Source organism: Prionailurus viverrinus, chromosome B4, assembly GCF_022837055.1.
Source record: "Prionailurus viverrinus isolate Anna chromosome B4, UM_Priviv_1.0, whole genome shotgun sequence".
Lineage (NCBI taxonomy): Eukaryota > Metazoa > Chordata > Mammalia > Carnivora > Felidae > Prionailurus > Prionailurus viverrinus.
The window spans coordinates 61,299,240-61,326,933 of NC_062567.1; the positions used below are offsets into that span (position 1 = coordinate 61,299,240).

Consider the following 27,694-nt stretch of genomic DNA (forward strand, 5'->3'; position numbering starts at 1 on the left):
TTACATACCAGACTACATTTAGGAAGTTTCACAACTTACTCTATTACATAGCGGGTTACATTCAGGAAAGGTTTCACAATGCTCGCAGCAAACAGCAAGCAAAACAGACTTCTCAGCAATTGTATTTCTTATCAAAGATCCATAATAAGCAGAAAAGAGAACTTAGCTTTAAACTAAGGCAGGGCTGTCATTTGGATTTAAAGCTGTTATTTTCACAGGTATCCCCTGCTTTTCACTTTTTGAAAGTTCTCCTTATGCCACTTTGCTTTTACAAAAGACCTACATTAGTTACCTGTTTTTGCTAACCCCAAAAAAATCTGAAGAGGATTTTTGCTTTCATGAAAAGAAGGTGAAAAGTGAATATAGCATTCATCATTTGTTTTGCACGTGCACCCTGAGTAGCGAGAGTGGCACCATTAAGTTCCTTCCTTGGGAACTACACTGTCTCAGCATCAAGCTGCTATATAGCTTTTAACTATGTCTGTGAGCATCTGTGCTTTATCCCCATTTATTTAACAGATATTAGCAAGATGTGTCCTAAGGAAAGCCTAAAAGGAGTTGTTTTGGGGGTCTGGGAATATTAAAAAATGTTCCCATATAAAGTAATGGTAATTGCTGCATCACTACACTATTTTGGATTAGCAAAGTTTTCATAGAAATTCTCTACTTTTGGATAGCAGGAGAAACCTGCATTCCTGTTATTCTCCTTTTATAGGTGAGAAAACTGATCAGAGACAGGTTAAGTGATTTTCCCAAGGTTGTAGATCTAGTGAGTGGGAGTGGCAGAGCCAAGATCCAAATCTTAGGTCAAAGGAATTCCCTGCCCACCCTTTGGCAAAAATTAACCACCTCTGCCCTTTCTTATTCTTAACCACTCAGATGGGACTCCCTTATTTACTTCATATTATAAAAATCCTTGTATAGAAAACATTGATTTTATTTATTTATTTATTTATTTATTTATTTATTTATTTGGAGAAGCTTCCTCTGCATTAATGGACGTTCTCCCTATTCCATTGGCTTGGAGGAAAAAACATCTCCCTAGCTTCACTTTGTGTGCTTTCTTTCACATGCTTTATGGAAAGTTTGCCAACCCCATTCTCTACATCATTGGTTCTGAGACCAGCTGCAACAGCCTATCCTGGGAACTTGTTAGAAATCTACATTTTCAGTCCACTTTAGCCCTACTGAATTGGTTTTGCAGGTGGTGCTCTTCAATCCTTTGGACGATTCCGACGCAAGTGAAACGTAAAGTACCACTGACGGAGACGTTTTCTCCATAGGACAAGTAAACCTGCCTTTGCAAATCTCGCCGCCAGGGACTGGAGGGCGGGGCTGGCCACAGCCGTTGTATACGTGTGGCACTAGGACCCGGGCGGCGCAGGGCTTACCGCTGCCGCTCACGGCCGGGGGCGGGGCCTAGCTGTTCGGGGAGCCTGGGCCTCGCTGATCGACCCGCCCCTGAAGGCGGACCGAGTTGACTTAAACTCAGGGGCCCGGGAGGCCCAGAGCGTCCTCCCCGCTTACCCGCGCTGGGCTCGGCGCCCGTCGGTAAGTGTGGGGCCGGGGAGCCCGCTGCCCCTCGCTCTCCTCAGGTCCCAGGCGCGGCGCTGGCCGTCAGGAGCCCAGGCGCCCGCGGGCAGGCGCCGCGCGCGAGGCGGCGGGCGCTTTTGTTCTGAGGCGAGGACGGAGTCTCGGGGTCGCGGGAGCTCGGGCGTCTCCGGGCCTCGGCCCCGCGACTCGCGCGCCCCACCGCGTGCCGGCCCCTTCGCTCGTGGCCCTGCCTGCCGCGCGGGGCCGGCCGGGGCCAGCCGCGGACGCCGAGCCCGAGCCGGAGGGCGGCGCCTCCTGGGTGTTTTCTTTAAATTGCCTCACTCCTTGCGGTGGAGGTCGGGGTGGAGAGAGCGAGTACGCATTTTGTTGAACTACGAGGTGGTGGGTGTGAGAGTACCTTATGTTTTTAATTATTTCCTGTCGGCGTGGAAAAAAAAAATCTTTGTTTTGCATTTACGGTTTCTCGAGCGTTGCCTTCCTCCCCACCTCCATTATGCTGACCCTCCCGAAACAGAATTGCTCTGCTTGTATCTCCAAGTGGCCCGCGAACGCCTCTGTTCCGCAGATGCTTTCTGTTCCTCAGCAGTAGTTAGTTCCTCGAGGCATTTTTAAATGCACAAATGCATACCGATTTTAGGTGTTTTCGAGGGAGGCGAATGCTCTAAGCACATGTCCTTAGGATCTTGAGTTCAGCAGCAACCTTTTGAGGAGAATCGTTTCAGTGAAAACAATTTATTTGTAATACTTTAAGGAGCCTACCTTCAAAATAAAGAGAACAGCCCATGATACGAGTCAGCTTGGGGTGCATTTGAATAGGTGGGTCGCAGAGCTTGTTTGGGGGACTTTTCTGCTTGTAAATTGTATGTTTTAGTCATTGTTAGCATTCACGAATGTTAAGGTTTTAGTTACGTTTCCCCCTGTACAGTCGGATTCTCTTACTGTTCCAGTGAGGAAAGCTGGTAAGATAAAGTATTTCTGTTTTGGAATGGTAGGGCAGTAGTGATCCTGGAGGACCAACTTGAATTCTAACTTAAACAGTGAATGGTATTTTAGGCCACACCTAGTTTCTATTTGTTACTTTCCACACCTAATGAGAATTCTGTAAACTTCGTATGTTTTTGGTGCAACCTTAAAGGAGGAACACAGTTTGGCACAGCAATGTCCTATCTAGCAAACAGAATAGCATGTGCTTTTATCATAAAGTAAGTTTCATGTGAATAAAAAAAATGCAGTTCATATTAAATTATCACTAATTATAAAATGTTTCTTGCTCTTCCTAGGACCAAAGAAGTATAATAAACACTGTGTGAAGGGGGACTGACATGCTTGGAGGGAAATGGGAACATAGTAGTAAAAGACTAACATTGTACTTAAAAGTAAGTATGTTACCTCCAAGTAGCCTGCTCTAATTTATTATGGAATTAAATTGTTAATTACACGAATCAGCGTTGGTTAAATATTAAACAGTAGGGCACAATGGATTTGATGACAGAGCTTGAGGAGAAATACATGGTTGACATAGCATAGAGAATTTAGTTGTTAGTCTTTGCAAGAAAGAGTAGATTATGGGAGGTGACTGGTTCAGGTTACTCAGGCAGAGGTCTACTTAGGATTGCTCTATTTTTTAGAATTTTTGTAAGTTTATTTTATTTTATTTATTTGTTTTTGAGAGAGAGAAAGAGAGGGAGACCGAGATCCCAAGCAGGCTCCTTGCTGTCAGTGCAGAGCCCGACGTGGGGCTTGATCTCACAAACCATGAGATCATGACCTGAGCCAAAATCAAGAGTTGGAAGCTTAACCGGCTGAGCCACACAGGTGCCCCAAATTATATGAGTTTTAGTCATACAACACACGTGGGACAGCCCCTGTCTGTGAGTGGTAAGAGCTCAGTAAATTTTAGTTGTTGTCCTGTTAGAGGAAAGATATTTTATGGCTTCAGACAGCATTGTATCTAATAGGAAATTCAGTTTGCTCCTTTAAGGTCTAAGTTTATCAGCTCTACGTTAATCAGTTTTGTGTTGATTAAACCCTTTACTATAGATCCTGTTGTAGGTTATGTTTCTGTAGAGAAGTACTAGACACAACTCTGGTTTTTACCTCTAGGCTTAATTTGAAATCAAGAATATCTCCATTAAATTCTCCTTTTAAAAAAAAAATTTTTTTTTTTTAATGTTTTATTTTTGACAGAGACAGAGACAGAGCATGAGCCGGGGAGGGGCAGAGAGAGAGGGAGACACAGAATCCGGAATAGGCTCCAGGCTCTGACCTGTCAGCACAGAGCCCAACAGGGCTTGAACTCACAGACTTCGAGATCATGACCTGGGCTGAGGTCGGCCGCTCAACCTACTGAGCCACCCAGGTGCCCCTCTGTTAAATTCTTAATTCAGGGCATATTTGCCCCAGAGCCTCGTTTTTCCATATTACTGTGTGATATTCAGGACTCCCTTACCATTTAGGTTATCGATGTCTTGTATAAATAGGAACCTAAATGTTTAGGGAATTGATCTTGTTGTTTGAAAAGGTATTTATAAAGATGAATTTCAAGGGTTTTGTGTGTGTGTGTGTGTGTAAGCAGGCCTTCTCCACCCTCCTGCCCCATCCCTCCCATTGAAACAGACATGGAAAGCATTCAATTTTTGAGATAAAGAGACAACGTTTACCAACTCTGTCTCTAGAATGCAAGTTAAAATTTACTTTGTAATAAGTCTTGTAAAGAAAGAACTAACTGGGGACTTTGAGAAATTCTAAATGCTTTGTTGGGAGGCAGCATTGTAGTGTGTATATTCTTGAGATCCTAAGTGTGCTTGTAAATTGAAGGGCAGTGTTAGAGGCTGGCCTCTTGAGGTAAATGTCGTGAGACATTTGCTCATAGTTCTAATGACTGCAAAGATTTAATGACAATCACTAAGATTCTCCTGGGATGTATTAAATTCTATGACTTCACTGTAAATTAAATCTTTAATTTATGGTTAAGATTGCAAAGTACTATAAGAAATTATATTGTCTACCCTATGTTTTAAGAAACAAATCGTAAGCAAATTATTTTTTTTTTTTAAGCCCTAAAAGATAATTTACTGGATCACATCATTAAGAAGTTCAAATAGTTCAACCTTCATGTTTGGCTGGATCCAGTATCTGAATATAAAGAAAGAAAAACTTTAAAGACTTTTGAGACCCTCCATCTTTGAGCTCTGTTCTTCAGCATTGACTCCATTCTCAGGCACACCTTTCTTCCTTGAGTGGCTCTAGCATCTCCAGGTATGTATCCAATCAGCTTGAACTTAGGCCTTTTGTATGGTTGCTCTACCAAAAGTCTATAATTTCATTGGCTTTCATTGGGTCATGTACCCATGTCGGTGCTATTGACAGGGAAATAACTGTTTGGTTTTTAAACCACAGTTTAGGGATATAATTCATATGCCGTATTTATAAAATTCAGTTTGTCCATTTACAGTGTACAGTGTTTTTTGTTTTTTTTTTTTAATTGTGGAGAGAGTGTGCCCTTGTTGTGTCTGTGTGAGTGGGGCAGAGGGAGAGGGAGAGAGAATCTTTAGCAGGCTCCACTACTTGCTTGGAGCCAGATGTACGGGGCTTGATCCCAAGACCCTGGTAACTTAACCAATCAGGAGTCAAGACACGTAACCAACTGAGCCACTCAGGCACCCACTACAGTGTACAGTGGTTTTAAGTTATGTTCACGTGGTGTGCAACCATCATTGCATTCAATTAGAACAGTTTCTTTACTCCCAAAACAATCTCCATGCTCATTAATGGTGTTGATCCTAAAGGTGATGAATCTGCACAGCAACCAAAAAGGTTTATTTAGACCCTTAGGGATTGCAATCTGAGACACACAGAATTGATAAAATCCAAAGTAAAGTGCTGCAACAAGTGGGGAGTGCAAGCTTACATAAGCAGAAGGCACAAGGTTACATAATTTGTTTTGGATGAATAAATGATTGGTTGATGGGTGCTAGCAGAGTTGAAACTAACTATAATACATGTTTGGCTATTTGTAGGCTTTGGCTATTTAGCCAAAGTAGGACGATGCATTCCAGGAGGTGGTCCAGTTGTAACTGACAAAAGTCAGAACTTTGTGATGTTTTGAAAATTAAAACTGGGAAAAAAAATTAAAACTGGAGACAAGCCTCGACCCTACTTTCGATATTCATCCGACTCTATTTAGAGTGACTCTCTTAGCAGTGCTTACTCTGTTTCAGAATCTTCTTTCACAGATCACTCCCCCTTTTCCCCAACCCAAACATTCCCAGGCAACTATTAATCTAGTTTCTGTCTCTAGATGTGTGTACATTTCGTACAGATGGATTAATAATATGTGATCTTTTATGACGTCTCTCACCTAGCATTTTGTTTTGAAGGTTTATCCGTGTCCTTCACTGCTTTTTATTGTCAAGTAATAGTCCATTGCATGGATATGCCACATTTTGTTTATCCTTTAATCAGTTAGCAGACATTTGGATTGTTACCACTTTTTAGCTACTATGAATAATGCCCCTGTGAGGGTTCATGTGCAAGTGTTTGTGTAGACATACATTTTTAATTCCTTTGGGTATGTACCTAGGAATAGAATTGCTCCATCATATAACTACTTGGTCTTTTGAGAAACTGCCAGAGTGTTATTCAGAGTATTTATATATATTTAGATTTAGATTCTCAGCAGCAAGGCATAAGAGTTCCAGTATGTCCACATCCAGGGCAAACACTTGTCTTTTTGTGGTATGCTACTGTGGATTTTTTTTTTTTTTTTTGCGTTTTTAAATGTATATTTATTTTTTAAAGATTTTTAAAAATACTCATTTTTGAGAGAGAGCATGAGTTGGGGAGGAGCAGAGAGACAGACAGACACAGAATCCAAAACAGGTTCCTGGCTCCGAGCTGTCAGTGCAGGGCTTGAACCCACGAACCCGAAGATCATGACCTGAGCTGAAGTCAAATGCTCCACCCACTGAGCCATACAGATGCCCCTGCCACACCGTATTTTTGATTGCATTCTCCTGATGGTTAATGATGTTAAACATCTTTTCATGTGCATGTTGACTATATATCTTTGGAAAAACTTTCAATTTGAGTTGTCTTTGTATTGTTGAGTTGCAAGAGTCCTTTTTTGAATTCTAGTTCCTTATTGTAAATGTGAGGGTTTATTTTTGGATTCTGTTCCACTGATCAGTGTCTATCCTGTATCAGTGCCGCATGGTTTTGTTATCATAGTTTTGTAGTAAGTCTTGAAGTTGGAAAGTGTAAGTCCTCCAACTTTACTCTTTTCAAAATGAATTTCAGGATCAGGTTCTCGATTTCTAGAAAGAAGACATCTGGGATTTTGGTAAGGGTTGTACTGACTCTGTAGATGAATTTGGGTGGTGTTTCTACTTTAACAGTATTAAATCCTTTAATCCATCGAATGTGGGATGTTATCCCTTTTTTTTAGGTCTTTAATTTTCTCTTCTCTTCTCCCCTCCCCTCCCCTCCCCTTTTCTTTTCTATCTCTGCATTCAGCATGGGGCTCGCTCTAATTCAAACCCTGAGGTCAAGAGTTGCATGCTCTTCCACCTGAGCCAGTCAGGTGCCCTTGGTCTTTAATTTCTTACAGCAATGTTTTATAAATTTTTCACTTTTGTTAAACTTATTCAAAGTGTTTGATTCTTTTTAATGTTACTGTAGTGAGATTGATTTCCAGATTAAGTGTTGTTTAGAAATACATTTGGCTTCTGTATACTGAGCTTGTAGTAGGCAACTGAGCTAAACTAGTTAATTAATTATGTTAGTTTTTTAGTGGATTCCTTAAAAGTTTTCTATATACAAGATCATGTCATCTGCAAGTAGAGATAGTTTTACTTCTTCTTTTCCAATCTGGATGTCTTTTATTTCTTTCTTTTCTTTCTTTTTTCTGAACTGCCATGGCTAGAACCTGTAGTACAATATGGATTAGAAGTAGCCAGAACAGGCATCTCTGTTTTTTCCCTGATTTCTTAGAGGATAAACATTCAGTCTTTAACTATTATGATGTAAGCTGTGGGTTTTTTGCAGATGCCTTTTATCAAATCAAAGAAGTTCCCTTCTTTTTCTAGTTTGAGTGTTTTTACCATGAAAAAGAGTTGGATTTGAAGATGCATTTAATTTCCATCCTGTTAGGTCCTTCTTCTGAATCTACTGAGATGATCATGTGGTTTTTGTCCTTTATTGTATTGATATTTTATATAACATTGATTTTTTTATTATTTTTTTTTATTATTATTAAAAAAAAATTTTTTTAATGTTTATTTATTTTTGAGACAGAGAGAGATAGAGCATGAACAGGGGAGGGGCAGAGAGAGAGAGACACAGAATTGGAAGCAGGCTCCAGGCTCTGAGCCATCAGCCCAGAGCCCGACGCGGGGCTCGAACTCACAGACGGCGAGATCGTGACCTGAGCTGAAGTCGGATGCTTAACCGACTGAGCCACCCAGGCGCCCCTAACATTGATTTTTTTAAATCAACCTTGCATTTCAGGGATAAGTCCCACTTTGTTATGGTATATAATTATTTTTATATGCTGCTGTGTTTGGTTTGCTAGTTCTTTTTTGAGGATTTTTGCATCCATATTCATAACAGATTGGTCTGTAGTTGCATTGTGATTTCTCTTCTGGTTTTGCTATGGAGTTATCTTGGCCTCTTAGAATTAACTTGGGAAGTATTCCCTCTTTTGTGTTTTAAAAAAGTTTGTAGAATTGGTTTATAATATTTATGTTTTTGGTATGATTGTCCAGAGTGCCATTTGGGCCTAACCATTTCTTTTTGGGTAATCTTCTGGTTACTAATTCAATCTCTTCATAGGCCTAGTTAGATTTTCTGTGTCTCAAGTCAGTTTCAGTCAGTGTCTTTTGGAGTTTTTTGGGGTTCTTCACTGAATTCCACTGTATGTGTGTGGAACAACAACAAGCAACAACAAGCAGTTCTCTGGGGACACCAGCTGGGTCTCCTACAATTCTGACACTATATACCTGGGGGGTAGCATCAGATTCTACAGGTTGAGGGCTTAGTCCCACAAGACTGCCTTCATCCATACTTGCTTGAGACACCAATCACAAACCCAGGTTATTCCCTGTGCTTCTGACGAACAGGTTACGGATTGGAGGTTTTTATAACTCCCCTTCTTGGACTTGAGATATGAGTCGCAAGTCTAGATTGTTTGTTGCCTGTACTTGTGTCTAACTGGCTATTGATTGGAGGTTTCCCCAACCCCTTCGTTGGAATCTATTAATTTGGTTGAGAGGCTAATGAAACTCGGAGAATCATTTTACTTACTAGGTTACTGGTTTATTGCAAAGGAATTTAAAGGATATGAATCAACAGTCTAGAAGAGCTGATAGAATGAGGTATGTGGGAAGTTGTGTGGAACTTCTCTGCTCCCTCTGGGCATGCCAAAGTCCCCAAATCTTCATGTGTTCACAAACCCAGAAGCCCTCTGAATCCTGTCCTTTTGAGTTTTTATAGAGGCTTTATTACACAGTCATGACTGATTAAAAACATTAGCCATTGATTTAACCTCCAACTCTCCATCCCTCCCTGGAGGTGGGGGACGGCTGAAAGATCCAACCCCCTATTCACATGGATGGTTCTCCTGCCCGCCCCCACCTTTTGGTGCAGTCTAAAAGTCACCTCATTAACCTAACAAAAGGCACCTTTTTTCACTCAACACTTGGGAAAACCTCAGGATTTTAGGAATTCTGTGTGAGAAATAGGGACAAAGATCAAATATATATTTCTTTGTATAAATTACAATATCACAGGGAGCTTGTTCTTTTCTTTCAGATTATCGAATATATTGGCATGTGGTTGTTCATAGTATTCTCTTTTTGTTTTCAATGAAAGGTTGGTAGTAGTGTCTCTATTTCCTGATTTTAGTAATTTGAGACTTTTTTTTTGGTCGGTTTAGGTAAAGGTTTATTAGTTTTGTTGATCTTTTCAAGGACCCAAGTTGTGGTTTTGTTCCTTTTCTCTATATTCTCATGGCTAAAGTTGATGACAGCAAAGGATATAATATAGGACTAACAGAAAAGAGATGCATAGGCAAAGTCTGTGGAGGTGAGGCACATGCTTCCAGGTTCTTCCATGAGTACTGAATGGGCGTGCCATCTCTAGCTACAGTCAGCAGGGACAGATCAAGTCAGGAAGCATTTATATACATTAGAAATTCTTTAAAAAAATTTTTTTTAAATTTATTTTTGAGAGAGTGTGAGTGGGGGAGGGGCAAAGAGAGAGAGAGAGAAACACAGAATCGGAAACGGGTTCCAGTCTCTGAGCTGTCTGTCAGCACAGAGCTCGACGTAGGGCTTGAACATGAACAGCGAGATCATGACCTGAGCCACCCCAGCGCCCCAGAAATCTTTTTTTAATGTTTATTTTTGAGCGCACTAGTGTGAGTCGAGGAGGGGCAGAGAGAGGGAGACAGGATCCCAAGTTGATATCATAGAGCCTGACGTTGGTCTCACTAATCACGAGACCTGAGCCAAAACCTAGAGTCACATGTAACCAGTCACATTTAACCGACTGAGCCACTCAGGTGCCCTACTTCTCATACGTTAGAAATTCTTTAGGACCCTGAAGAATATTTATGTAGGTTATATCAAATCTTCTTCTGCATTTAGTTTCTTGCCATGTGTTATTTTAGTTGAAGTAGTTGAGGGTGTTTATTGGAGGTCAGAAATTTATCTCAAGTAGGTCACTTTCATTATGGCCATAAAGATTCACTGCCACAACTTCTGTTGGTTTTTACATTTTCCTTCCACATGACCATGCTACTATACAAGGTGTTGTGGGTAAGGTGGCTTAGAGCATGGAAGTGATGAGTTCACAGTTGAGTGATTGCCATTCCTTCTCACCCACCATAACTTGCAGAGGTCCTCTATGCTAGTTGGAGAAGGAAGACCATAGACCTAGGGGATAAGGGTTGGAGGAGTAGGCAGAAACTAGTAATCTAATTTACCTCAGGCTTGTAGCTGCCTACTACTCTTAGTCAACATACTGCTGGCCAGTGGAAGATCTTAATCTTAAAGACTCTTAGAAACCCTCAGCAGTTGCTAATTTTGGGGGAATGAATGCTCTTGCGAGTGGTGTCCTTTAGGCCAAGACTCATGTAATTTATTCTGTTAGTCATGATTTCCATTGGTTTCCTGATCGAGGGAAAGCAGAATTCTCTTGTCTGTATCTTCTAGACTACAGTTATGGTTCTGAATTTAAGTGGATCTGTCATCCCCTACCTGACCCTGATAATAAGAAAGTAGATTCTATCCTATAGGTCTCTTCTGGTACTTCAGGTCCCCTTGCGTCATTAGTCTTAACCTTTAGTTTTATAAAACCTGGATCTTAATGGAATGCCAACAAAATGCCTGTGTTAATATTCTTACAATCCTCCAAACAAAACCTGGTACAACCAGAGTAAACACTAGAGTATGGTCTATAATGACGAAGGTAACTAACTAGGTGTAACAGTTTTCAGATTTCTCTTCAAGGCAGTTGAGCCTGCTTTTATGGCAACTGTTTGGTTCTATTCAAAGAGTTTATCCATCTCAAGAGGCACAGAATTGGCTCATTCCTGTTGTAATAGTGGTATTTATCCTCCTAATACACTTTGTACTCCAACAGCATATTGCATCTTAGGTAGCTTATACTGGCAAACTACTCCTCTGTATTTGAGGCACTTGTCAGGAATTTCTAGATATTTGAGACCACCACCTCTCTAATGAATCTTGTTTGCTTAAGGTGGTGGGTACCTGGAGGGTTCTAAAATGAGTTGCTAGGCAGAACTCCCAGGAGGGATAACTGACTTTTTCATGTGTGCTCTCTGATATTTAATTCCCATTTTAGGGAATAGTACAACTCTAAAGTTAGTTTGAAATTTGTCTCTGACCTCTGCTCTGGAGACATAAGCGTAAACTTTCTAGCCTGAATGATAGATGCATTGCTCTGAACTTCCTACTGGCCAGTCATGATGGGGTATGTGTGATTGCCAGCATCCCACGCTCTGCTTAGATTAATCAGTGAGCAAAATTAGAGCAGTTTATTTCCCACTCCCTTGTTCTTCCAGAGAGAAAGCCATGTGACTCTTATTGGTGAGCCTTGATTATACCTGGGACGTTACATGGCTCTGTATGGGGAGCTTGTGGCCTGACCTCCACAAACGGCCTGATCATTCTGCCAGGGGTCAGGGTCAAGTCACTCTTTTCCAGTGTTGCCTAAGAAGAAGTACAGTTCGTTAGGGTATTTGATTGAGTGTCCTGTGCTTCTGAATAGAATTTGTAGCAGGACACATGTAGGGTGGAGGGTAGAGATGTAGGGGGCAACTTCTCCATTGTACTCTGATGACCTTTGTCTATTCATGGGCCAAATAGGCAAAGTCTAATCTCTGTCTGACTCCTACCTTGGCAGGACACCCAGTAGGCCCTTCTGGAACAAAAGTTGATAAGAACTCTTGTGAGAAATAGCCACAGGGATGTTTTTTTTTTTCCTGTTGAGCACAGGACTTTACCACCTCCCTTATCCTTGGGTTATATAGTCGCCAGCTATAAAATGGCTGCAGTTTAGAGTTGGCTTTTTGGCAACCTGTGTTCTCAAACACCTTGGGATCACCCTCTGGGAATAGGGACACTGATGTTATTTTTTTCTGTGTGGGTAAGTAATAAATTTGTATGTGAAGTTATATTCTTGTCTCCTTTCTGTCTCTGGCAATGTGGACAGCTGTGATAGTGGGATTTCTATCTAGCCTTGCTAGCCTTGCACTATTGCCTGGCTTCATTCATTTGTTGTGACAGTTGCGTGTGATCATGTATTTAAAGCATTCAGTGCAGTTCTTAACATATGGTAAACTCTCAAATGATAGCTGTTATTTATAGAATTGTATTATAAATAATGCAAAATTTAGAATATTCCTGAAAGCCTAATTCAAGGATTGATAGCCTAATTTCTTCTATGACTAAGGATACCAACAGCCAGAGCTAGAATAATAGGTTGAGAAAATCATGATACTTTTCGAATTTCTGAAAAGTGCATTTTACATTGAAGTGTTGGTATTGATGGTTTTGTTGATGTTACAGAAGCATCTATAGCTTTTGCTAACGTAAATCAGTTTTTTAGTGGAAAATAGTGGCTTTCCTCGTTTTGACCACATCAGCTGACACTCCAAATAGACTTTGGTTTGTGGAACACATTAGATGTCAAACTTAAGCCATAAGGGAAAGTTTCACTTTAAAATACCAGAATGGGGGGGAGGGGCGCCTGAGTGGCTCAGTCGGTGGAGCATCTGACTTCGGCGCAGGTCATCTCATGGTCTGTGAGTTCAAGCCCTGCATCAGGCTCTGTGCTGACAGCTCAGAGCCTGGAGCCTGCTTCGGATTCTGTGTCTCCCTCTCTCTCTGCCCCTCCCCTGCTTATGCTCTCTCTCTCTCTCTCTCAACAATAAACAACATTAAAAAATTAAAAATAAAATAAAATAAAATAAAATAAAATAAAATAAAATAAAATAAAATACCAGAATGGGGGGGCGCATGGGTGGTCCAATTGGTTAGGTGACCGACTTTGGCTCAGGTCATGATCTTGCAGTTCGTGGGTCAAGCTCCGTGTCAGGTTCTGTGCTGAACAGTTGCTCAGAGCCTGGAGCCTGCTTCAGATTCTGTGTTTCCTTCTCTTTCTGCCCCTCCCCTGCTTGTGCTCTGTCTCATTCTTGTCTCTCAAAAATGAATAAGTGTTAAAAAATTAAAAAAAAATACCAGAAGGGTTTTATGTTTTTTTCAGGTATAAGAAGAGTGTTTAATATATTTTTTAAGAAGTTCTATATTTTTGAAGTATTGAAATCATGTGATGTTTATGGCTGACACAAATCTGAAGGGAGAAGTGGGGACTTTTTCCCATCTGGAAGTTTAAATAGGGACTTCTTTTTAACTTGGTGTTCAGTACTTACAGATTGTGTTTATTCATTTAACAAACGTTTATTGAAGCCTGCTGGACATTGTCTAGGTTTGCATCTTTTGGGCTGCTCTGAGATAGTCTTTTTTTATGCCTATCATCTTGTCTATTAATAGCATTATCTTTCATTTTAATAATGTTCCAGTTTCTTTGACAAATTAACAGTCACCCTTGTATATAAAACAATTCTTGATGTGGCTCTGTTTGTCCTGTTCTATTTCTTACAATTTCATCTGACCTGTAGTAGGCAGATCATAATGTAACCAGTCTGTTTTCATAGAGTTCTGTACATGGGTGCGTGTGATTGTGTTTAAAATAGATACTAATATTACTATTCTTCCACAAGCTGTGATTTTTAGGTTATTTTTTTACTTTGAAATTTCTGTAATAAGGGTAAACTAAAAATAAAGTTGCTGGGTTGAAAATTTTTCTTTTTTTAAGTTTATGTTTTGAGAGTGAGTGAGCAGGGGGTGGGGGCAGAGAGAGAGAGAGAGAGAGAGGGAGGGAGAGAGAGAGAATCCCAAGCAGGCTCTGCAGTGTCAGCGTAGAGCCCAATGTGGGGCTTGAACTCACTAACAGTGGGATCATGACCTGAGCTGAAGTCAGATGTTTAATTACAGAGCCACCCAGGTGCCCTATTTCTCACAGTTTTAGAGGCTGGAAGTCCAAGATCAGGGTTATGGTTTCTCCTGAGGCCTCTTCCTTCTTGGCTTGTGGTCAGCCTCCTCCTATGTGATGTCACATGGTCTCTCTCCCCCCACCGTGTGCATATGCCTTTCTTATGAAGACAACGGTTGTTGTCCTGTTGGATTGTGGTCCTATCCTTCTCACCTCATTTAGACTTAATTACCTCCCTTAAAGGCCTGTTTTCAAATATAGTCACACTGGGGATTAGGACCTCAACATTTGAAATTGGTGGGGGGAATAATACAATTTAGTTCATAACAGCATCCCACCCCCAAGTACATACAAGAAGTAAGGGGAATTTATTAGGCATCATTAACTCTAGTAGAAAAGCTAGTTTGTATTATGCTTCGGCCTTTATTTATTTTTTTCTTTTTTAAGTAAACTGCTCTTAACATGGGATTTGAACTCACAGCCCCGAGACCAGGAGTTGCATGCTTTAGCAACTGAGCCAGCCAGGTACCCCTAGTCAGTTGTATTATTAAGGAGCTTTCCTGAGAGAAGGCATGTGAGGAATATACAGATCTCTCTCTTTTGGGGATTCGTTTTTAATTCAAAAGCATACATACCTTCTTCAATCTTGTTTTTCTTTTTAGTGAAAACACTATGACCCAAGACTTGATAGATGTAAAAGATCTGTAGATTGTTTTGGATTTAAAAAATTTTTTTAAATATTTATTTGTGAGAGAGAATGAGAGAGAGAGAGAGACAGATCCTGAGCAGGGGAGGGGCACAGAGAGGCAGAGAGACAGCATCCTAAACAGGCTCCAGGCTCTGAGCTGTCAACACAGAGCCTTACACAGGGCTTGAACTCTCGAACCATGAAAGCATGACCTGAGTGAAGTCGGATGCTTAATCAACTGAGCCACCCAGGTGCCCCTGATTTAGATTGTCTACATAAACTCTGTGAACAGTTTTATGTTTTCCTTCCCAATTCTTATGCTTTCCAGATCTCTAGTACCATGGCAAAAAGAAGGGGTAATAGTGGCGTTTTCATTTTATTGTCAATATAAATGTTTGAAGCTGCTATTTATCAAAATTAAGGAAATTTCTATTGTTGGTTTGATATGATTGTTCTTCTAATAAATGGATATTGAATTTTATCAAGAGCTTTTGTACCTGTTGAAAATTTATCATCTGGGGCACCTGAGGGGCTCATTTGGTTGAATGTCCTCCTCTTGATTTTGGCTCAGGCCATGATCTCATGGTTTGTGAGTTCAAATCCCGTGTTAGTCTCTGCACTGACATTGTGGAGCCTGCTTGGGATTCTCTCTCTCCCTCTCTACCCCTCCCCTGCTTGTGCTTGCTTGCTTTCTCTCTTAGATAAATAAATTATTGTCCTGTGATTACTTTGGTTAATTTTCAAATGACAAACTTTGTATTTTTGAAGTAAAGCCAGTTTGATCATGGTGGGTTATCCTTTCCATAGGTCACCCCATTTAGTTTGCTGACATTTTGTTTAGGATTTTTTCATTTACATTTCTGAAAGAAATTATTAATTTTCCTTCTTTTCAGCATTTGGATGATAGCCTCAGTGAATGAGCTCTGAAGTGTTCTCTCTTTATCCTTTTTTTTTTTTTAATTTTTTTTTTAACATTTATTTATTTTTGAGACAGAGAGCATGAACAGGGGAGGGTCAGAGAAAGAGGGAGACACACAGAATCTGAAACAGGCTCCAGGCTCTGAGCTGTCAGCACAGAGCCCGATGCGGGGCTCGAACCCACGGACCGCGAGATCATGACCTGAGCCGAAGTCGGACGCTCAACCGACTGAGCCACCCAGGCGCCCCTATCCTTTTAAAGAAGCTGTATGGGGATTGTTTTCTTTCATGAATGATTGTTGGAATACTCCAGCAAAGCCATACAGGCCTGGCATTTTCTTTGTGAAAAGATACTTAATTATCAATGTAAGTTCTTTAAAGAGATAGGGTATTCTTACTGTGTTAGTCCTGGTTATATGTATTTTTCAAAGAATTTGTCTATTACTCCTAAATTTGAAATGTATTGGAATAAATACTTATTATTTTAGTGTCTATAGGGTCTATAGTCTATAGGGTCTAGTGGTAGCCTCTATTCCCAATATTGTGCTTTTAAAGTTTCATGATCCGTATTGTCAGAGGCTTAATGATTTTTATTCTTTTGAAAGAATCAACTTGTGACTAGCTGAATTTCTACATTTTTATTCATTATTTTATTTCAGTCCATCATCATTTCTTTCCTTGGGTTAACTTATTAGTCTTGTGATAAATACAAAGATTGTTTCTTGGTTATTTATTCATTCATTTATTTATGAATGAATGCATGAGTGAGTGAATGTTTTTAAGTAATCTCTACGCCCAGGGTGGGGCTCAAACTCCCTGAGATTAAGAGTCACAAGCTCTACCGACAGAGCCAACTAGGCACCCCTCCCAGTCTCTTTAACATATTTATTTATGCTCTAAATTAGTGTTATGTGTTACATGAACATGGGGATAGGAACATGTTATGGACTGAATTGTGTGTCTTCTCTTCTCCCATTTGTATGTTGAAGCCCTAACGTCTAATGTAACTATTTGGAGGTGAGACCTTTATAGGTAATTAAGGTTAAATAAGGTCATAAGGGTGGGGCTCTGATCCAATAGGACTGATGTCATAAGTAGAGGAAAGAGGCACCAGAGAGCCTGCGTGCGCGCGCTCTCTCTCTCTCTGTAAGTGTAAAGTGTATTCTTTATTTCTCAATTACTTGGCAATTTTCTATTTACTTTGTTTTCTATAATTTCTAGATTGATTCCATCGTAAATTAATCTGAATAATTGAACACTTTGAAAATTGAGATGTGCTTATGGCTCAGCTAGATGGTCATGTTGGTAAAAATTCCATGTGCACTTGGGAAGAATGTATATTCTGCATTTAGGGTGTAGTATTAGTATGTTTAAGTGAAGTTGGTTTTATTTTAATTGGTCTTTCCTCATTTACTATGGTTGTAGAATTGACCATTTTTAGATTTGTCAGTAGCTGTGGGTGAGAGTGTAAGTTATTTTAACCTTTTTGGAGGGCAGTTTGTATTGTTCGTGAAGATAATTTTAATGTCCTTTGACACATTGATTTCACTTCTAGGAGTTTCCAGAAACATTTAGCCAAAAATGTAAAGTATAAATATAGAATCTTTAGGATAGTTTACAAGTGCAAAAACTTTATCTGCCAATAAAGGACTCGTTAAATGGTAATATATACTCAGAAAGTGTATGTTCTGCAGGCAATGAGGATAATATATTTGTAGTGAAATAATAAGGTATCCTAGGTATAGTAATGAAAATGAGGCAAAAAGATGAGGTTTCCTTTATGTATTTGTTTTTTACCTATAAAATTTTCTGTAAGAGGAGGTAACAATAGATACCTCTGGGGAATTAGACAATGGGGATAGACAATAAGGACTATTTGCCATGTGTTTGAAGTTTTTTGTTTGTTTTGTTTCAATGAACATGGGTACTTAGAATAAAGAGCCTGTTAAGATCAAAGTAATTGCCACTTAAATGGAGCAAGCAAAATACTATATTGTGTAGAATTTCTATAAAACACCCCAGAGATTTTATTGATACTTGCCATGTTTATTGTTAAATCCTTCTTTGCTCTTTTCTTTGTATCTCTTCCCCAAATTAAAGATGAAGTTTTGACTGGTCAGAGGTTTCTGGAATTCTAATAGACCATAGCATTGGTGTTAAGGTAAACTAATTTTCTTGAAGTTTTATGCAGACAAAACAAATTTTTAATGAAAGATCTTTATTTCCTACAGATTCCTGACATTCAAAACAACTGACTTTTAATACTCTGCTACTACATCAAATCAACAATGAATTGGAATGCAAAACCAGAGAATGTCACCTTACCACCACATTATCCTAAAAAGCCATCATCTTTTTTGGAGCAGGCTTTAATAAATACATTTAACACAACATCTCAAAGTTCTTTAAGCTATCCTGGAAGTAACCAAGAAGCATGTATGTTTCTTGGAAATTCAAATCCAGTTTCACAGCCACTGCTAAACATGAGAAATTATACAGCTCCTCAGCAAATCCCTATTTCTGATATACATACCGGGACAGTTGTGGCCTCACAAACGTCAGTAGAAAGAATAACATATGCAAATGTTAAAGGATCCAAACAACTAAATCACAATTTGCAGATGTCTTCAGGCGTTACCCAAAATGTTTGGTTGAACTCACCAATGAAGAATTCTGTGCATTCTCATACAGGGGCAACTGTATCTCATCAAACTAGTTTTGGAACTAATACACCTAATGTACATGCACTACAGAATCAATTTGTAACTTCAGATACCTGTTCTGTGCAACTACAAATGATCCCCTCCAATTCTCCAAGAGTTCCTATAACTTATCAGTGGACCCCAAGACTTAACCCATCTGTATCAGAACGACAGGTTGACTGGGCGCAACAGTATACATCCAGTGGACTGACTTATCCAGATTACAGACCGCTTCCAAAGCAATATAGTTACACATCACGAAGCTCTTTGCAAGATCCTTCCCTTCAGAAACAAAACCCTATGCCATCTGCATCATTGCAAATTAAAAATAGTCACCCTCCAGATCCTCCACAGACTTTACAGTCAAAGCAGACTGCAACTGTACATTCCTATCGATACGCAGTTCCTCAAACTGACAAAAGGCCTCCTCCTCCTTATGACTGTAGATACGCAAGCCAGCCTTTGCAAAGTACTCAGCATGTTATTAAACAGGCTTCTGTGGAAGTTCCTCAGAGTCAAGAAATGCACTTACCTGAAATGAGGAAAGACTTTTCTAGAAGTTTACAACTGCATTGGCAAAACCCTAATGAAAATGTCAGCACAGTTGGAAATTCCTGTAACTTGAAAGTAAATAGCAGTGTCATTCAGCCTTTTAATGAACCTGTTAGATCTTCTGTGGATGGTGTTCAGACTCTTGCTCAAAATAATCAAGAGAGGAGAACAGACTCTTGTGATCTAACTTCAAATCAAGTATTGGACACAAGTGTCACAAAAGAAAAGTTAGTGAGGGATATTAAAACATTAGTAGAAATAAAAAAGAAGTTTTCGGAACTTGCAAGGAAAATCAAGATTAATAAAAATCTTTTGATGGCAGCAGGTTGTATTAAAACAACTGATACCTCTTATAGTGAATTAGCTCCAAATTCTGGATTGTCTCTGAAACAAACTGCCCAAATCCGGTCTGGACCACAGGTAACCCTAGTGACTCCAGAGAATAAACCACCAACAGTAATGGAATCTGCAAAAGAAACAAATAGAGCATACAGTACAATGAATTCCAACATTCAGGACCCCAATTGTGGAAATTTTAACCAAGTGAATTCTGTTTTACTAAATTCTGTCTGTTCAGAAAAGTTTCCAATGCCAGATGAGTTACAAGATTTGAAAGTTAGGACTTCTTTAAAGGCATCGACTGTTGAGATTACCCAGGCAACCTTAAATAACAGCCAGATTTCATCAGGAAATGTCAACGTTGAACTAAATGTGCCAACAAATTCTGAAACAACTTATGTTCCTCAGTCTGCGTCCTTTGAGGAATATGTTTCAAAATATCCAAATAAAAATACGCTAATTCTCAGTTTACTTACATGTAGAGATAAACCTCAGGAGAAGTTGTTTAAAAATGCTAGTGAAACTATTCAGGGTTCTAAACCACATAGTTATGAAGTTAATCCAAGTACCCAAATCACTGGTAACCAGCTAAATTTGAAAACAGTGGAAGCTCCAAGTACTTGTAACACAAATGCCAAGGTTTTAGATAACTCTTTTTCCCTTGAGCATAAATCCTCAACAAGTGGAATGCCTTCTAAAAGTGACAGTCACTTTTCCATGGAATTGCTAGCAACATGCCTTTCTCTGTGGAAAAAGCAACCTTCAGAACCTACCGAAGAAAAGCAGTGTAATGAATCAAGAAAAAATAGAACAGCAGTTGGAGTTTCCAAGCCTGTGGAAACCTGTGATAAGAGTCCATTTTCAGTTGTGGGAAATTCTCAGAATAAGGTGTTAAACAGCTCACAAGAAACAACTTTGTCAATGGTAGTACAGAATTCTGAGTCTTCAGGCACAACCAACACAAAAGGAACAGAACTTCAGGTGGCTGTAGTGTCACCACTAATTCTTTCAGATGTCAAAACCTTGTCTGTCAAAGGAACAACACCTGAAGCTTTATCTGAAACAATGTATCCAGTTATTAAAGAAGGCAGTGTTTGTAGCTTACAGAATCAGTTGGCAGAAAATACAAGTATTACTGCTGCTTTGAAAGCTAATGTTGATGAACCAGTAGCAGGTGCTACAACAGACACCAAGATGTTCTTACCAATTCAGAAGGAAGAGCAAAATGAGTCAACTAATGCAGCAGACACACCTCATGGCAATCAAGGAAAGCATATCAAATCAGAACCAGATACCCATTATACTGTGAGTGAACAGCAAGCTTCATACAAGCCAAGGAAAAGTGATATTGCTAGTGGTGATATGTTACATATTGAGAATATTTGTTCTCTTGTTGAAGGTGATACGTCTTATAATTCCCAAATAGCGGAGATATTCAACTTGCCGCCTTTGAAAAGAGTTGAGCCACAGAAATCTTCTCTCCCTAAGCAACAGGTGATTAGTAGTGGACAACAAAAAGAACATACAGACAATGTCACTGAAAATAAAGACTTTGGTTTTCAAAGTGATAATTTTTTAAAGTGCACAGATGTTTCACATAAAATAACTGACCAGGCAGAATCACCTCAACCTCCAGAATCATCTTTGAAGCATGTTAAAGCAAATAGTGGAATTTTAGAGGAAAGTGATTTGGAACATATCACTAAAAAAGAAAGCATGGCTAATGATATGTGTTCATCAGCAGCTATCCAACAGGGCAGTTGCCCTCAGGAAGCTGATGCAGTTTGCAATTACACTGCCCAAGATCCTACAAGAAATGAGATTCTTAATGATAAGGCATCCATCTTATACCTACATGATCAGTTGTCAGAACTTTTAAAAGAATTTCCCTATGGCATTGAAGCTGTGAACACACATGAAGGTTCTGTGGCCCAACAAATAACAAACCAAAACCCAAAAGGTCAAACTTGTGATAAAACTGGTTGTGACTCCAAAGACTCAACAGACCAAATACATATTACAATATTAAACTCAGAGCAAATGAAAGAATTATTTCCTGAACATGAAGATCAACTCTGTGAGGTAGACAAGTTGGGGGAACATCAGAAAGAAGAACCTGTAAACAAAGAAGGGGGCCAGTGTGACCCACAAACAGATACAGATGAAAAGAGTCATGATTCTATAATGGATTCAGAGAAAGATGATGTCCGTTGCTGTGCACTGGGATGGCTATCTATGGTTTATGAAGGAGTACCCCAGTGCCCGTGCAATTCTATCAAGAACTCAGCTTCAGAGAAAGAAGGGGAAGATAAATGTTCTCCTTTGAAGATCAACAGTTGTAAACAAGGAGAGAAAACTGATAGAAATGCCCCTGTTGAATGTAATAGTCCTCTAAATAACAATCCGGAGATTCCTTTGACTTGTCCAGATACAAAAAATCATCTTCCTGAAATAGAAGAAAGCAAAAATATAAATAAGCCCAAAACAAAACATCACAAATCACTGAGGACAGAACAAGAATTATCAGGTCAGTTTTTATCTAAAGGTGATAAAAAACTAGATTCCTTGCAAAGTCACAAAAGGAAAGGAAAACTGAAGTTTCATGAGATAACTTTTCATAGCAGTAATAAAATGACAAAATTTTCTCAAGAGAGCCTGCACCAGAAGCTCATGGCACAAAACTTACGTCCACTAAAACCAAAGGTGGGTTTTTTGACAAATAAAAATAAAGATCTGTGTATGAAGAATGGTTCTTTGGTACAGTCAGTATCCCCAGAGAAAATAAAATTGAAAGCAGGTGGCTTGAGACAAAAAGTTTTGGAAAAAAGGAAGTTAGATGATGGGGGCATACTTGATTCAAAGATAAAGAGGAAGAAATATGATAAACGAGAGCATAATAAAAATACGGGAGATGGTACATTTAAGTTGTGTAATTTTTTGTCACTCGCAAATGAAAGAGCCAGAGTTAAAGAAAAGACAGTATCAAATGCTAAGTCCTCAGGCTCCAAGGACGTTTCATCCAAAATGAGTAGAGTTCTGACACCAAAGGAGTATTTACAAAGGCAGAAGCACAAAGAAGCGATGGGTAGCAACACATCAAAGAAAAGCCACGTGAGAAATGTAACGTGTGATTCTCAGTACGTGAAGTCCAGTAAACTTTCCATGCAAGCAGGGAGTTGTGGGAAATCAAATGAGAGACACAATAGTGTACAGGCTTCTAAAGAATCATTAAATACTTCTTTAAGCCATGCTAAAAACCTCAAATTTCACCATTCTGAGGAGTCTAAAATGTGTATTTCAAGGAATGTTAAAGGGATAGTTGGTGGAAAGCAACTTGATAAAATGTGGATTGATAAAACCAGATTAGACAAAAATTTGAACAGTATAGACAATGAAGTTCAATTTGGCCAAATGTCTCCCCAATCAAAGGATCAAAGGAAACTATATCTGAACAGAGTTGCATTTAAATGCACAGAACGTGAGAGCATTTGTCTCACAAAATTAGATAGTTCGCCCATGAAGCTTAATAAAGAGAGGACACCAGAAAATAAACCTCAGAGCTTCTTACCTGTGAAAGATGCCACAGAAAGACCAAACATGCTGGAGTTTAAATTATGTCCAGATGGACTGATTAAGAATACAAATTGTGATGACAACCGGAAGGATCTGCAGCCTTGTCCTAGCAAGGAGCAGGCACCTGTGCAAGGTCTGGTATGATTTTTTTTGATGATGTCTACAACATTGTAAGGCATGGTTTTAAGTTTATCTTCCCCTTACTGTAAATTGTATTCAATTTGTACTTGATGACAAGAGATGTATGGAATTGTAAGGTTTGCCAAATACAAAGATTTCGTTTTGCACCAAGAAGCCGATATTATGAAAAATGTTTTTGTGCTAAGTTAGAAGAGTGTTAGTTATACATTATTTCAGTCTTTAAAAAAAATTTTTTTTAATGTTTATTTAATTTTGAGACAGACAGAGCATGAACAGGGGAGGGTCAGAGAGAGGGAGACACAGAATCTGAAACAGGCTCCAGGCTCTGAGCTGTCAGCACAGAGCCCGACATGGGGCTCGAACTCATGGACCGTGAAATCATGACCTGAGCCGAAGTCGGCCGCTTAAACGACTGAGCCACCCAGGCGCCCCTCAGTCTTTTGTTGATTCTCATTTGGACTTGTGATTTCAAAGCTCTGTGAGTTTGAAGCTTTGGTCTAAATATGAGGAAATAATCATTACATATTTGTGAAAACTTTTTATACATATGGAAATGGTTTGATTTACTATTATCTTTGAAGTAGTTGGTAACTGTTATCACGAAAGTTAAAGCGCTGTCCTGTAGTCTGCTCTTGAAATGGGAGGGCAACGGAAGCAGTCTTGTCCAATGTTAAGTTACCAAGGCCAGAAGGAAGCATGACTGTCATTTGGCTGAATGATAGAATTCTCAGTGTAGTGCCAGGAGGGAAGGAGAAAATAGAGGACTAATTATTTGGTAGTCAGGAAACATTTAAGTGTTGTGAATATTACTTATAAAACATTGTGTTGAGAAATTCAGATTGGAAAAGTAAAGGATTTGAATGGCAATCTTCTTTTCTCCTGTGCTCTTCAGATGGTATCTGGGCACAGAAAGTTACAATGTAAATATAAGGTACATTTTCTTGGAAGGATATAGGGATGTATGGTAAAAATAGACTATAAAATTTATGTTGTAAAGTATTGGTGATTTCACTTGGCCATATAAATGTATCTGAGGCATGGGTGTAACAAGAACATTGGAAGTAGGTGGGGGCAATGGGAGGGGCTTTCTTTGTCTCATGTACCCTTAAATACCTTGGAATTTGTTGGTGTTCAGCCTAAGTGGGAGAAACAATTCCATACTGAAGATAAACTTTTAATGCAACCCATTTTTCATTTATAAGATACTCAGACACTTGAAATGGAAGGATTTTTGAGGCTTCTTTTAGACTTGCAGTATATGTGAATATATTTAATGCCTTCTAGGATTTATTTTATGTTTATATGACTTTCTTTCATTAAAGTACTAAAAGATGAATAGCAATTTCTAGAGATCTGAAAATGAATATTTAGTTTCAGGAATAAAAAGTACAAAAGAAGACTGGTTAAGAGGTGTAACTGAGGAGAAAAGGATTCCAGAAGCCAACCAAAAAATAGGTAAAATCCTCATGTATTTACATTTTTACTCTACGTATTGGGCACTTGGTCACACAGAAGCTGGATTATAGTTATGAAACTATTGTGAAGTTTGATTTTTATCCATATTTTTTGAATGATTGAGTGTATGGTAGGAAGATAATTTCTGATATTTTCTGTCATACTGTGGAGAGGGGAGCAGTGGTCTGTTTCCTGTTAACAAGAAAATATTTCTCCTCTTGATGAGTTAGGTAACTTTTCTGTGCAGGATTATGCAGTAAATACTAGGTTTTGCAGATCGTAAGGTTTCCTGAATACTCAACTCCGAGACTATAGTGAGAAAATGGCAGTAGAATAATAAATGAATGAGTATAGGCTATACTTGAGTATAGGCTATACTTCAGTTAAACTTTATTTACCACATTGGGCTAGAGGGTTAGCCATACCCTGTTTGCTAGCTCCTGGGTGGGGTGATTAGCAAGTTTAATTCATATAATTCTCAAAACCAGGTAGATGAGCATGTCCCCATTTTATCAGTGGGAGGTAAGGTCATTAGAAATTCCATAACTAATAACCAAATAGGGACTTGAACTTTGTCCCCTCTTTTCAAAGTTAATTCAGTGTGGAATTTGAGTTATTTTGATGATAAGAAACTGAGTCTCCTAGTTAAAATTTATTTCTCTTTGTATGGGAGGGATTTAGGCTGAGTGCCAACCAGAAAAACCAGAGCTTTCAGTATCTTACTTAGTGGAATGAAATGAATGCACTTTGTTTTTAGGGTTTTGCATTGAGAACTAGAAGCTAGGGTTCAGGAGTTTTATCTTAGTTTTGGTTAATTGAATATGAAAAGACAAGTGTTTAGAACTCATTGAAAATGGGTAGAAGCAGAATTTCACCATGAAAAATAAAGAAGCACATTTCTTAAAAGAGAGGAAGTGATGAAGTGGAAAAGAGAGTTTAAAACAAATATACATAAGCAGGCTTGCAGAAATCGAGTCCTGCACAGTAAAGGTACACATAGGAAAAAACTAAATTGATTTAAAGTCTTAAAGAAGAACTGCACTCTTCGTCAGAACAAGAAAACAGCTGAAACAGGGCAAAATGAATTTTAAAAGTCCTAAGAGTGGAAAGCATACTTTTAAAGTTGGAACACAGGAATTCAAAAGTGAGAAAAATGGAAATGGGCATTGAGATTGGATAAGAAAGGTCCTTGGACATAGGAGCGATGTTACTCCATAGAGAAGGTAAGAGACATAATTGAAATATGAATCTGAAAATACTCATAGATGCCTGCGCAAATTGATCAGATATAAGCATGAGCTAAATGAGAGACATAAAGACAGCCACAAATAAGATGAGCAATAAACTGAAGTTGAGTAAACAGTGCTGAGAATCGTGATAAAAAAAAACACAGACTGGGGCACAAGCTCAAGGAGATCTGCAGCAGGGTAAGGAATAGCCAAGATGCGAAGTGTGAGATGAATCACTATGTTGTACCCGAAACTCACGTAATATTGTATGTCAGCTATACTTCAATTAAAAAATAAAAGCAAATAATACTTACAATCCAAAAAAAAAAAAAAAAAGTCTGGAGATTCAGGAAAAGCGTGAAAGAACAAATACCAAGATGAAGAGGTGGAGAACATGAACCAGCGGGAAATGAGACAAAAAACAAATGTTGCAAACTCCCAAACAGATCAAAGATACAGTTGAGATAATTATACATCTACATTTGGTAGCAAAGGTTTGAGTGTAGATGGAGCAAGTTGTGAAACTGTCAAGTCAAGGTAAGGTACAGAGAAGAGGAAGTAACAGAATCCAGTGAAAAGTGACTTAGGAACCCATCTCGGATATCAGTGTCATAGAAGAAAGCTAATGAGGATATACAATAATTTGAAACTAAGAGGATAGAATGCGTGAGTTCCTAGGCAAAAAAAAAGTAAAACAAGACTATTATGCAGAAAGGAATGGCTATAGCAGGAATGAAAACCAAGGGAATTCTATTCTAGACCAGGGGAATTGGCTACTGAGAAGCACAGCCACATCTAGAAATTCAGGAGGTAGGAAAAGCTGGACCCATCAAAAAGATAGGCTAATATAACGCTGAAATGGTCTGACAACAGAAAGCTATAGACATGTCTTAGAATACAAAAACTTTTCCATTCACTGGTTGAAACTGGCTGGTTTGTGCTCTTTGTATTGCTAATTTAGATAGCTGTTAAAAAGGTCACATTTATAATAGTGTGCAAATGATAGAACAAGATAGCTGTGGGATGTGAAGATGGGATGAGAGTAGAAAAGAGTCCCCAAAAGAGGCAAGATGTCCTGTGTGTGTAATTTATAATTCTGTAGGTAAAAAGCCATAGTTTGTCCAACTCCTTGTCCTAATTTTATCCAAGAGAAGAGTGCAGGGTTACCCTCTCCATTTTAATTGATTGTATATTGGTCACAAACACTGAATAATAAAGTAAACAAAATTTCTGTTTCCTTAGATGATAATGTTTTGGCTAATGCAAGACTCTCCAAGAGAAGCTTCAGTGCAGATGGATTTGAAACACTACAAAATCCAGCAAAAGATTCAAAAGCAATGTTTCAAACCTACAAAAAGATGTATATGGAAAAGAGAAGCAGAAGCCTTGGTAGTAGTCCTTTAAAATAATTTCAAGGCTAATTTTTTTTGATGGTTCTGTAATGGGCACCAGGAAGTTTCTGCCAGTTTCTGTTTAGAATATTTTGCTGAAAATGCTCAGAATTGTAAAAAATGTCAAGAGAGTTTGGATACTACATAAGTTTTATACATCTATGAAATCAATTAAGTGGCTTGAGAACCTTGCTTGTGGGTACCAGACATAAGAGATAGATGGTATTTGTCAGCAAAACCATAAGGTATTGAATTTTGACATTACTGAACAAAGTTTACCATTGTTTATTTTGAAATGCTAACTATTGATCCTGAGGGAGGACTGTTGTTCTCAGTTAAGGACTTGTTTATTTTAGCTGGGACTGTAAATATATTTTTATTTCTAAAGCTTATTAGCAAAACTTATTTTTCAAAAATGCTCACTGTGAACGTCAAAGTATATTCTTAAGTATTTTATACCTAATTGTAAACTTTGTCAGAAGTCTTGTTTTGTACTTGTTAAGCTGAACATAATTTTTGGATAATGTTTAAACATTACTTTTCATACTTGAAATAAACATTTATTTTTTAAAAATA

The 27,694-nt window shown here is 38.8% G+C and overlaps 1 protein-coding gene across 3 annotated transcripts; it reads left to right on the forward strand.

Moving 5' to 3' along the window:
- The first annotated feature begins 1,408 nt into the window (after window positions 1-1,408).
- On the forward strand, window positions 1,409-27,694 carry RESF1 (retroelement silencing factor 1). Of its 3 annotated transcripts, none has more exons than XM_047868641.1 (6): window positions 1,409-1,551; window positions 2,835-2,930; window positions 4,612-4,812; window positions 17,968-23,035; window positions 24,415-24,498; window positions 26,970-27,694. In XM_047868641.1, exons 4-6 carry the CDS (start codon window positions 18,025-18,027, stop codon window positions 27,134-27,136), a joined length of 5,262 nt encoding a protein of 1,753 aa, XP_047724597.1. In that variant the 5' UTR covers window positions 1,409-1,551; window positions 2,835-2,930; window positions 4,612-4,812; window positions 17,968-18,024; the 3' UTR covers window positions 27,137-27,694. The 3 variants fall into 3 exon arrangements, with proteins under 3 accessions (XP_047724597.1, XP_047724598.1, XP_047724599.1); XM_047868642.1 differs by lacking the exon at window positions 1,409-1,551 and adding an exon at window positions 2,163-2,370; XM_047868643.1 differs by lacking the exons at window positions 1,409-1,551; window positions 2,835-2,930 and adding an exon at window positions 3,864-3,913.

Bases quoted from the DNA above. Each gene is read 5' to 3' on its own strand.
- RESF1 (XM_047868641.1), top strand. From the start codon at position 18,025: ATGAATTGGAATGCAAAACCAGAGAATGTCACCTTACCACCACATTAT. The intron at 23,036-24,414 runs GTCTGGTATGAT...ATGAATATTTAG, and splicing joins GGAGCAGGCACCTGTGCAAG to TTTCAGGAATAAAAAGTACA. The intron at 24,499-26,969 runs GTAAAATCCTCA...CTGTTTCCTTAG, and splicing joins AGAAGCCAACCAAAAAATAG to ATGATAATGTTTTGGCTAAT.